General features: G+C 46.9%; 1 protein-coding gene across 1 annotated transcript in view; it reads right to left on the bottom strand.

Annotated features, from left to right (window-relative positions):
- Positions 1 to 12,283, bottom strand: part of LOC128894765 (iroquois-class homeodomain protein IRX-6-like) — a 44,193-nt gene that overhangs the window by 16,377 nt on the left and 15,533 nt on the right. Inside the window, exons 2-3 of the mRNA XM_054156747.1 lie at positions 4,344 to 4,838; positions 540 to 652 (exon numbers count right to left, since the gene is read on the bottom strand). Coding sequence (XP_054012722.1) covers positions 540 to 652; positions 4,344 to 4,838 — 608 coding nt within the window. The remainder of the gene's footprint in view (positions 1 to 539; positions 653 to 4,343; positions 4,839 to 12,283) is intronic.

Here is a 12,283-nt window from a genome sequence, read left to right as displayed (position 1 = left end):
TGTTTCTCGCGCGCGTTATCTGGCCGTGTGGCGCGCGGGCACATCGACCACGACCGATCGAGAACAGAGAGTAAGTAAAAGGGGACCCGTTCCCCGTTATTGCCGCCATGAAGGCTTACGTACGTGAAAACAGGAGCGTAGATTCGGCGCGTGTGTCGTGGAGGCGAGAGATAATTTACAAAACCGACGAGAAAAACTTTCCGCGCGATGTCACATCGCGATGACTAATCCATCGAACGTTCGATTGGCGCTTCTCGCTGTGACGAAGCAAAAATGGGAAGGAAGCTAGCTATTGGGCATATAGATCACACCCGAGGAAGATAGTTTCCGTGGAACAAATTTTCGAGGTGGTATGAAGGCCATCTTATTTTTTAGATGTCGTATCAGTTGATTCTTCACAATTCTTTGGTTCCTTGGAAAACGTTGATACCTTCGGAAATTCTTAGAGGTCTAAAATTGAAACTGTACTCAGCTTCTCGTTTTCTTAAACTCGCGATTCCTGTGTCGTGACGAATCGGAAAAATATTTTGAAAACTCACCCATTGAAGGGATAGCTGGCGAAAGCGGCGTCGTAAGGATGGTACACGGATGGATAAGGCCACGCTGCGGCGGCTCCAGCCCCGAGATTTTCCTTCAGATCAAGGCCAGCAGCCTGCAATCGAGATTATGTTTGTTAATTACACTCGTCAATTATACTTCTTAATAACATGACAGCGCGTTGCGCGGGCAATTAGCGCGGCGTATACAAGAAAGGCAGGAATTCCACGATGTTAGATTAGTCGCGAGGTCTTTAAAAAACGAATGAAATCGCATAACTCTCGTGCGACTGCAATCGCTATAAAAAAAAAAAAACAAACAAACATCAAAATGGTTGCTCGATGAATTCGCGACATTCTCCAATTTGATGGCTCTCGTCGAAATTAAATAAAAAAGGCAAAGACAGTTTGAGCACGTTTCAACGTTGCTTTTAAATTTTCAGTGCTTATACGCTATAAATATTTTACTGGTCTGCAAGCATTACATTGTTATTGTTTTATAGATAGTTACAGAACAGTTTAGCGTTAATAACGTATTATTATACGAAAGTGAAGTAGCAAAGCATACACATTAATATGTGCTCGAATACACGAGGTTGCTCGAGTCCGACTTCGAGCACTTAAGTCCTGCTAGTAAATAGTTTATATTTATCGAAAATAATGGATTCCACGATCATTTTCAACGTAAAAGGTCGTCCTCGACCATACCACAAAATTATTTCATCATCTCCAAAAGAGCAACTTTATCGTTTTCCCCAGCAGCAAGAATCGAGTTTGAAATTTGTTTTTAATTAACGTTACGTGTCGTCGATAAGCAAACCACCGCGATCGGCGCGCTCGCAGCGATCGATCGCCGGAAAAAACCATTTTTCGAAGGATGTGGCAATTAATTGACGTCGTTTCGCCTGGCTGGATCTTTAATTCATCGCCGGTAATGAGAAAAATAGCTGGAAAAGCGGCGATAATAATAATTGGAATCAACGTGTGCCTGGTCTTGTTTGTTTCTCTAACCCGTAACCCCGTCTCCGTACGAGCGGCGTTTAAGCTTCCATCAACCGGTAGAATAATTGAACCATAGAATCAGCCCGTCCCATACTCGTTACCTCGTATCGTTCTCTCTCGCCTCTTCTATATGCATTAGTCTTGCATTAATGGCATTAATTATACACCGTTTTCGAATCGCGTAGTCATCGTCACCCGACTGTAATTAGCAGTCGAAAATAGTGGACGTTGCGCGGTGATCGTTCGAGGGAGAGTTCACGGATTTACCTCGATGGCGGAGTTGAGTAATGCGCGGAATAAAATTCTCCGGAAAAATGTAAAGCGTTCGGGAACACTAGGGAAAATTGCCGCTCGACGTTACCGCCGTGTTCGCGGTGTAATCGAACGAACGACTCTCGGCCCGCTTCGGTGGAAAAAGGCTAAAATAAATCTTCGCAAAAACGTTTTACGTTTTAAATTCTATTACATGCAAAATGACGACAAAGAAATGTTAGTGTATTATTTTTTTTTACGCAACGACTTCATAGACAACGCAAAGAGCGTTCGCTTCGACGTGGAACAATTCCATAACCGCGAACGGAAATGGGCAAAAATGAGGAATCGATATTTCGGGAGCGACGTGGCGGAAATCGTGGGGGGTCGAGCGTAAACGTTGCCACTAAAAACGATGCTTAACGACATTCTACGCGAATACCTACGGAGGTACTCCACCAGCGGGGACAACCTGTGCAATCTGCTGCCTCGTTACGAGGCTATACGCTCGTCCCTTAAGCTCGATCATAAAGAGCGACGATAACAGGCGAGTCTCGGCGACGGCTCGAACACGACAGTGTCCCACTGTTACCGCGGGACGGATTCATAAATTTACGCTTCGCGGCTATTTTCTTCGTGTATGCGCTTTGTGTGTGGTCCGATAACCTCTCCCGTTTGAACGAATACACGCGAACATCACCAACCTGGACCTTCAGCCGCGATAACATCTCGATTATTGTATAATGCATCGCGCATGCGCTCCAAGAAGCACCGCGAATTTCATCGAGGCCAGGGATCCGAAGATGGGCAATACTCGAACTCGACGAGCTTGATATCTGCTTAGAACAACGCGTTGGGCAATCGACGATCGCCCTCTTATCGCGGCGACGCAAGATAACCGGCCGATTCCGCGAGGCATCTCGAGGGGGCCTTCCAAATTGATTTCCTTTCCTTTGCGTTGAAAGGAGATTCTATTATTTAAAAACGGACGTTTGCTAAGGATGCGGTTGTCTTAGACAGCGACACCTCCGATAAGGTCAGGTGAACAAATTTGCCATTTTAACTTGCACGACGTTGTGAATATTTGTGGGAAGAGGTAAAAATACCAAGATCGAAACATGTTTGGAAGAAAGTGATGTTGGAGGGATGGGATGGATTCTCAGGGGTTGTAGCATGCGGGTACGCTACGGTACGGGCTTAACGATCCCGAGGTACCCGAGTTAGAAGGGGGCTAGTGGGCTAAGAAGTTAAAAATTTATGTAAATAATGTAAACGTGATATCGTCAATGATCTCTTCATAATAAAAAGAACAAAAATTTGATAATAACAAAAAAATCGTTCCTGAAGAAGTTAAAGAAATCTGTCTAAATTAAATGATAGGTTTGATATTTTCAAACAAACGTTTCATTATAAATATCTACATGAATGAACTTTACACTTGTATGTATTAACAATGAAATATTTATTTGAAAATAGCAAACCTATCGTTTAATTTATACAGATTTCTTTAATAGACATAGAAGGTACGAATATCTATGGGACTGATTGTATGTGCAAGACTGGACTAATACGTACAACAATCAAATCTTCCTAAGATTATCTATCCGATAAACTATCTATTAAGCTGAAACTGGGATGAGATGGTGACCAATGTAATGGGAATGGCAATACAACTAGAACCCTGGTTGAATAGCAGGCATTTGTCTATCACCGAAATTTATCGCGACAGAAGCGGTAATGGAGCGAAAGCGATCCTTCTTCGAGTCCTCGCGAATGCAGTAAAAGTAGCTTTTAAGACTGCCCGAGGAACGAGTGAAACACCTAGCGCACGAACGTACAGTGTGCCATTGCAGCGCACTGCGTTGACGTTTATTAGGCGGTAACGCTCGCGCGAGCCGTGATAGCATAATTAAACACAGCACAGCGAATCGACGGAATACTGCGAAGATCCGGTAGATAGAGAGCTTAGTTGGGAAATAATGCACCTGCCGCGCGGTTCTCCGCGCCATTAATTTGGGAAATCAATTCTCCGTTCGAATTATCTGTATCGCAGTCGTTGGGACTAGCTACCTCGCGAGTGTTATTATGCGCGTTATCGTCTCGTTGCTTGGAGTCTGATGCAAAATCAGAAATTTTATGGGATCCACGGTCCTTTATCTTAAAACGATGCCCGTCGAGCGTGCAGCGAAATGAATTACTTGTTCGTTCTCTCTTTAATTTATAAACGTGCCGTTTCTATCGCCAATTAGAGAGCGTGGGTAATAAGAAGAGGTGAGAAAATCGCGGCTACTATGTGAATTGAAATTAGCTATGTACTGTATGAATGTAATTTCTTAAAAACATAAAGAATTTAAATATTTTTAGGTGATCCTGACATCCTATCTTGAAAGTTGGAAATGTTTCAAAGTAACATTTCTAATCCTCGGCACCGAGTTCGTTTCGATAAAGCAGCAGATTCCAATGCAACTTAATTCCACCCCCAGAAACGTATCTTTGCTTACGTTGTTTAAACCCAACCATCCGTTTAAATTGCAAAAATGAAAGAAGACTTACCGTAGGCGTGTAGAAGGGTGCTTGCTCGGCACCCAGGCTCGGGAAGTACGCGGCCATGCCCTCGGAGGCGGCAGCCGCGGCCGCAGCCGCATACGGCGCGCTGTACATGGAGAGGGCGGCCGTCGGGAGGGCTCCAAGTCGCTGATAACCGCCGAGCAGCTCGTACTGGCAGGAGCATACCGTTTGGCCCGTCAACGGGTCCGTGAAGATCGGTCTTCCGGTGTCGCAACACCTTCCGGTCGGCGCCGGGCCGCCGGTCGTCGGCGGCGGGTGTCCTTGGGACGGACTGACCGAGGTGGTCGGGCTGCCTGGCGGCCGAACCACCGCGCTGGTCACCGCCATCCTCGCGTTCGACAGACCGGCAGCTACGCCCAGGGGATGATTCGTGGTCGTGCCTGCTACGCTCACCAGCGACGAACCGCTTGCGCTCAGGATTGCACCGGATACCGGCGAGGCCGAGGACGACGCCAACGACGAGCTCACTGTCACAGGACACTGGAACAATCATTTCATTCACGTTATTGGGAGCCAAGATCTAAATGTGACTTGCAAATCATCGGAATACGATGTACGCTTGGAGTATGACAGAGAGGAACACACCTCAATCGTGTGGATAGAAAGTAATTAATGGGCACGATTTGATCTTCTTTGCCTCGCGGCACTAGCTAAAGGAAACAAGCTTATAAAATAATCTCAAACATTCACGGCACAGTGTAGCATAATATACACCAAGATGATTAAGAGTCGTTAATTTAATGCGCCGCATAAACAGTGTCCATTGTAATACTTTAATACGTCCCGTGGCACATGAGTCATTGATCAACCACGATGTTCGTTAGAAATGTACTCCCACGAATCTTAGTATAAGGTACAGGGAAAAGAAGATGAGCACGGTTAAAGGATTAAATTTAATCGTAAATAATGCAATGATGAATCAAGTTTTCCAAGGGGTGCGCAAATGTATAGACACCCTGTACTCCAAATAGGGCCTGGCACAATTCATAGTCGCTAAAGCTGCCTTAATTGGACACTTAATTACGATCCATTGCAGCACCTAGGCAATCTTAAAGCGTCAGCGCGATGAATGGTGATCATTGATTGTTTCATAAGCATCGCACTATTAACTCGAAGGTAAGCTCGAACAAAAGATTTACCGCTACCTCAAAGGCTCTCAGTTTAAAAATCACGTTGTACTATATCGACAAAATGGCGCTGGTGTTACACGGAGTAACAGTTGTACGGTTTTGTTCGTCTCTGGCCTAAGCAGGATACATTTCGTATTCCTATTACATAACATCGGTATAAAATGCACGTTAGAGAGGGAGGTTAACGCTGGTGCACCGTTGAAAGCAAGATGTCGCGACATTCAACGAAATTATTTTAAATAGAGGCTTACATCAACACTGTTTGCTTGAAACTGCCAGCGACTACGGGACCCTGAGCAAACAACCCTGAGCGCAGGTACGCTTATGTTCCAGGTCATCCACTCTCTCCCTCTTTACCTTCTCCCGTTACACGGTAACTACAGTCTCCATAATTTTTTTAGTTCATCGCAGACTTAATATTTACCTCACCCTCTCGACCCGTTTAGTCCAGTCCCCGATTTATGTTCGACATCGTGTTTGCGTGTAGAGACAGCTCCGAACGCGGTGAGTCGTGTCGCTGACAGTGGCGTAACTGGGCTGAGATCAAATTAGAACAAAGTGCTATCTTCCAGAAAAGAATAATTAACAAAATTTTCAAAACAATCCTGATTAGACGGCGCGATGAAATTTTCTTTATCAGAAATCTTTCATATTCTGAATGTAAATATTCTCAGAGGCCTTTTAATCATTTTTACGTATCAAGAGGGAGCATTGCTCGTCCAACATCATCGCTACGAGCTTCTACACGATATCCGACTATCGTATTTGTTAAAAAATCGAGTGCTCTTCGAAAATTCGGCCGCTTGCGTGTTCGACACGCGCCGCACACCCTCGGTCGCGTCGTCGGGCGATTACAAAATCGGAAAACTCGTCGATGGTGTTTTTGCGTTTGCAGACATTAGCCAGGCAGCCGCGTAACACGCGTTAACGTCTCACTCGACCGCGCTGGGTACACACAAGCGGTCCCATTAACATAGCCAAAGTTTGCTCACGAGGAGGCCACCAGCGACACGTCGAGAATTCGCTGACGACATCGCGCTCGCATCCCTTCAACCAGATTTGATGTTTTAATCGTCACTCGATCTCTCGTATCCCGCCGCGTTTACACCGTCCCGATTGCATGGCCAGCTGAGACAGGCTCCAAAGTTTCTATTACGCTGCATCAAGCGAGTTGTCGACTTGGCTGGTCATGGCGACACGCCAGAGTCGATTGTTTGTAGAATTTGTCGACTCTGATGGCGACGAAATTGGCCGAGAGTCATTCATAGGTGTTTGAGAACCATGCTACTCATAGGTAGCATCGAGGAAGATGTTTGAAGGCGTCGCAGTATCGTTTGAAAAACCGATGTCGAATGTTCGATTGCGGTACATATCGAAAGACGTCATGGCAATTTTCCTACGATCGTACGATAAGATGGTTGTCTGATATTTACCCGTGCAATTTACATTTCAACGTGATTAGCTCTCGCCGGGTGGATATGTCTCGGGCAAAGATTGAATAACTCGCATTTAACTTACACGTAACCTACGCTTAATCTATGCCAGCGACTCGATTGTTTCCGATCAGCGAAACAATAAACGCCTCTGTAGCACCGATCGATCCCGATAATCGCTGCCAACGCATGGCAGCTGCGAAAGAACCACACCCAAACGCGACCCCCGGACTTTCCAGCAGCTTGAAAAGGCAGAGCAACTGCCGAGTCGAGGCATCCTCTCCCCCCTTCACAAAGAAGGTAAACCGAAAATCAGGCCCGTACATAATACCAGGGGGTCCTCATTAATTCCATATCAAACAGCACGGCTAAATAGATTAGCGGGTTGAGTGGCTTTCGCGCCCCCGGGGCCTAAACAAACCCCCGACGATCGTCCCCACAGGGTCGTGCGAGTCTCCCAACCATCAATCCGTCCCGCATCCATCCATCCATCTATCCATCCGTCTACCGCCTCGTTTCGATGGCCCCCGGAACACATTGTCGAAAGCCAGCCGCGCGCATTGTGTCGGGACGAAAAACGTGACCCACCGCGCATTATGGCATCGAGAGCCAGCGTTAATGCGTGTCCCGAATCCGCCACTTCCAGCTCCAACTGCTGCTGGATGACGATGGACACCCGTTATAACCGCGGGTTGCTCGACCGTTGGTTGGATCCAGAGGGAGAGAGATGCTGTGTCTCGATCGACGATAAAATTCGATACTGCGCTCGCGTCGCCCTTCGATCCTCGGCTCGGTAATGCGCGCGCGAGGATGTGTAAGCTATCGCGGCTTACACGACTGATATTTTAATCACGACCGCGGCGTTGGTCGCCGCGATCGATCGAACAGAGTTTGTCGACAGGTTCGGTTATGGGTCGATCGACCGATCCCCCCGAGGTTCGGGCCGCTAGAAGTCGAGAATTCCTTGTCACGAAGGTCGGCACTCGTAGGCAGGGCTTTATCGAAGCTAGAATTCTTCTAGTGGATGTCTGGACATCTGGAGGACGTTGGGAAGATTCACAGAAAGAGGTTTATAGCTGTGATAGTTCGTATTCTCCAGGCACACTAGGTTCCCATCCAACGATCAACATTGCTCCAAAACACAAAATGGAGCAGCCTTGTAGAAACTCTCGTGTATCCCAGCCAACGATCGGTATCTATCCACGCTGCTTGCAAAGTGGAATAGAAGTTTCTAATGTCGTTTTTCTTCCCCGAAAGAGGCGCGAATTCCCAAAAAACCTCGATCGACGAACACCATCTCGAACACGAGGCGATTCCCAGCGGCAAGATTCAATGCCTCTGAGCAACACCGGGTGGGAGAGGAAGCGGTCGAAGAGCAACAACGACGCGGCAGATATACTGTGGCCGGCGGGCGTTCTCACCGGGAATCGTAAGATTCCACGGGTTCGCGAGAAAAGCAGAGGACGGGAGGCAAGAATGCGCTTCGGGGCTCAGGATCGGGCAAGGGGTTAAACGACGAAGCGTGTTGGCGAGTGTCCGCGGCCACGGGGGCCATAATTCAGTCCTAGGGGTCCAGGGAAGAAGCAGCCTGCGAGGTCCCTGAGTTACTCCACGCGATCCCATCGAGGTGTGCTGCGCACGCCTGGTTCGCAACCGTGCAAACTGCGAACGGACCTGGTCGGCAACTATATCACCCCGGCCCCGTGCCCGCTGCTCCCGTCGTCGCCTTTAAAGTAGCGTTTCAGAGGCGTCGTGCAGCCCCGCCAAACACCAGCCTCTTGCGTTGGTAGCAAGGCGAGAGATAATTATTCGTGCGCCGGGGGATCGATATATCGAAGCATTAGCCCGATACGTTGGCTCGTTTGTTCCCGCGTGCATGCTAATTGCCAGCGCCGCGATTTCACCTCAGAGGTGCGAGCAACCTGGCTGAAAACGGGAGTCAGCCCGTCGTCACGTACCGACGGACGCCTTACGATACGATTACTGCTTCTGCGAACTGCAGGGAATATCAAGCTGTACGTATCGGGAAGGTAGTACACGTTTTGAGAAGCCTTAACCGAGCTTCGTTCGACTGTTTCGATTTCTGGAGAGGAACTTATCGAAATTATTTGAGCTATGGTATAGAGCATGGATGGCCACCCGCGATCCGCGAGATTCATCACACTTTTACAAAATATATTTATTTTATAATGGCCAAAGTAGTGAAAACCAATGTATTAAAGAAGTACATTAATTTTGCATCCATATATTCATAAACTAACTGTCGAAATTATGAGAAAAAATTAACTTTGATTTTAAGTGAAAATCCTTGTTGCCCATATGTGGATTACGTGGCGGCCAATGTGTTAATAATGCGAATGTGAACTTACAGTTTCTGTATATACATACTTTGTCATTTCACGCAAGATTTATTCTGGTTTTACTCAAATATTCGAATGCCCATAACAACGCGAGAATATGCCTGTCCAATTTGAACCACGCGGTTGTAGACGGCGAGTAAGCTATTGCGCACCTAGATCACGCATCACGCGCCGCTGAGCATGCTCACGTGGGAAGTCCATCGCGTGGCTCCTTTCCCTTCCCGTGTCACATCTGAGAGAGAGAGAAAGGTTTCAGTTTGGAGCAGAGCGCTGAGTTGGACGGAGATACCTACACCGTCGAGAGGCGAGGATTCGAAGTGAACGGAGCAGGGTAGCTAGCGCAGAGCTTGGCTTGGACATGCATGACATAAAGTGTAACACGCATACAAACGTACACGTAAGTTAACTAGTAAATGGAAATTTACATACTATTCTAACGATTTCTAATGCGATACAATGTTTTTGTATATTAGTCTTTCACTTAATCTTCAAAATTCTATTTTCGTTTTAAATCGAATTCACGATGAGAACCAAAGATGGAGCACCTTAAACAGTACCATGCTTATTAAGATTTCTCGACAGTTACATTTTATTCAATATACTCGCATACCACGCAATTTGAATATAATATCAAGCGATAGAGTGTGTAAAGCCTTACCATTCCTTCTTTATATTACACACACCCTTCGAATCGCATCGAGCCCTTCTATTACCAAATCACGCTACAAAAACATTCTGAAGATACAGAAACTCGACGACTCCACGAATGCCCCAGCGAATTATCCGCGAATCTCACAAAACGAGCATGGCAGGCGCTCGCAGTGAACACGCCGAAGGAAGTCTGGCGTCGAGTGACACCTTGTGCACGGGTTTGCAGAAAATTGTCTGCGATTCCGTTCACGGGCAAGGCCATTGGTAGGCTCGCATACCTGTGTCCGCTACACCACGAAAAACCGCCACGTATCGTACGCGCGACGAGTGGACGATGGATGATCGATGGACGTCGATCCTGGCCGTTGGAAAAAACTGGAAGTCCTCGGGTGGAAACGTTCGCGATCAAATGCCAGGACGTGCAGGCTAGAAACCAGTACTACTACGGTCGGGCATCAGATCCCGAGGTACACGCGTTTTATGACGCGATTTATATGCACAATGTAACAGTCGCGTCGACGTGGGAACACGTAACGTCGCGATCCCTTGCGCGTCGTTCTCTTCTTCTGGTTGCCCTGGGTAAGAACGTCCCCTCTATCCGCGGGCAAAGAGCCGCGAGTATCACGTGGGCAAGAGCACGGTAGAAAGGCACGCGATCGGGACGGTGGATTGACCAATGGGCTTTTTTGCCAACGATCGCGGCGGAAAGCGGTCTGTCGCTCGATCGTTCGAATTCATTGGCTTTCCATATTCAGCCACGGAAATCTCGTTGGCTTTAACGCGTTCATCTTCGCGAGATAAAAATCGAATCGAGACCGTCTTAAGGTAAACGGTCGTAGGAGTCACATTATCCTATACCTTTCTCTGTGAGGCGATTTTGGTGACTACTTGTAGGTGAAGTATTAAGTACATGGATACATCATTATGGATCTTTTTTTTTAATCAAATTCATTGTCTAGTAACTGGAATTCATTGAGGTAGTTCCTGTTGTTTCTTCAATTTTTCGTTTAAAGGACAGCAAATGATAGTTGATGTTTATTAAAATTTAGATGAAACTTAGCGATTTGAGTACTGACGATATGTGAAGGTAAATGAAACGCGTCTGCATAAAAAGTCCGAAAACGCCGAGTCGCTGCTTAGGAAATCGCGGTTTCGGAACGTTGCGCAATCCGATGGATGTAAACGCGCGGAATGAAGGATATTCGATACTTGCAACTCTAGAATCGATTTTGTATCGAAACGAGTATAATCGATTCGACGAAGAGTCTTACAAAATCGACCGGTTAACTTCTCAAATCGTTTCTCTATAAACTCGACTCAGGAGTGGACACGAATTGCATTCTTCGATTTCGATACGAAGAAGTGCCATTTGCGCGGCGATCCAAGGAGGAGAGGAGATGGTCGAATGCGCGAACCAGAAGGACCTCCGTCGCGTTCACGATTTATAGATCCGAGAGAGAATCGGTTATCCTGTGGACACAGATGCGCCGGTGTTTGCACACGGAGCATTTGTCACGCGTGTCCTGGCGAGAAGAAAAGGGACCGGTCGTTTCGCTCTTTCTCTCGGTTTACGCTCGTCGATGATGCCCTCTTTGCAACGAGGCCCAGCCGAGTCAATATTGACTACAGACCAGATTGATGGACCTTCCGAACGTGTGTGTTTAGGCCTAGCGGCACTCACTTATGTTCCCACCCTGGTCTCGTTAGTCCCTGTTTAGCTCGACCATCCCTCCTCTTGCCGCTTAGGACGGAATCGTTCACGAGAAACTCGAAAGGTATAGTGGCTGGCCGCTCGTAAAGTCACTAGATATAGAAGACAACTACCGAGATTAGGATTGTATTAAACAGAGGGGAACACAGTTTTGGACCTCAAACGGTTGACAGTCTTATACGCGTGGGAATAGGATTACACCTTGAGATATATTGGAAAAATTATGGAGCTCAAACTTCTCAGTATTTCATTATGTGTCATTTTAAACATAGAGAAAGATACGCCAATTTTGAAGAAGAGTCTTGTCTTGCTACTAATTAAATGAGTACGTATCAACCGCATTGTATATTATAATTCCTCCATTAATTAAAGGGTGGGATACAAAAATGAATTCCAGTCGTCAGTACAGACTACAGCTCTAGTGACTTTAGGCGCTCAGTGGTTGCGATGCCATAATTCCGACGGCGCTCGATCGAACCAACGAGGAACGGGGACCGTTCGGTCAGGAACGAGCGCAAACGGAGCGCACGTTAACGACAGAATTTATTTTAAGGTCGGTCGATTCGTTTCTGCCGTGAAACGAACTACGTCTAGCCACCCCCGATAAATAGACCTACCTGGGCTGGCACTATTTAGCCAA

The sequence above is a fragment of the Hylaeus anthracinus genome, unplaced genomic scaffold (assembly GCF_026225885.1).
Source record: "Hylaeus anthracinus isolate JK02 unplaced genomic scaffold, UHH_iyHylAnth1.0_haploid 4, whole genome shotgun sequence".
Lineage (NCBI taxonomy): Eukaryota > Metazoa > Arthropoda > Insecta > Hymenoptera > Colletidae > Hylaeus > Hylaeus anthracinus.
Note: the sequence above shows the minus strand (reverse complement) of the source record. Positions and strands in the feature narration are given on the sequence as shown.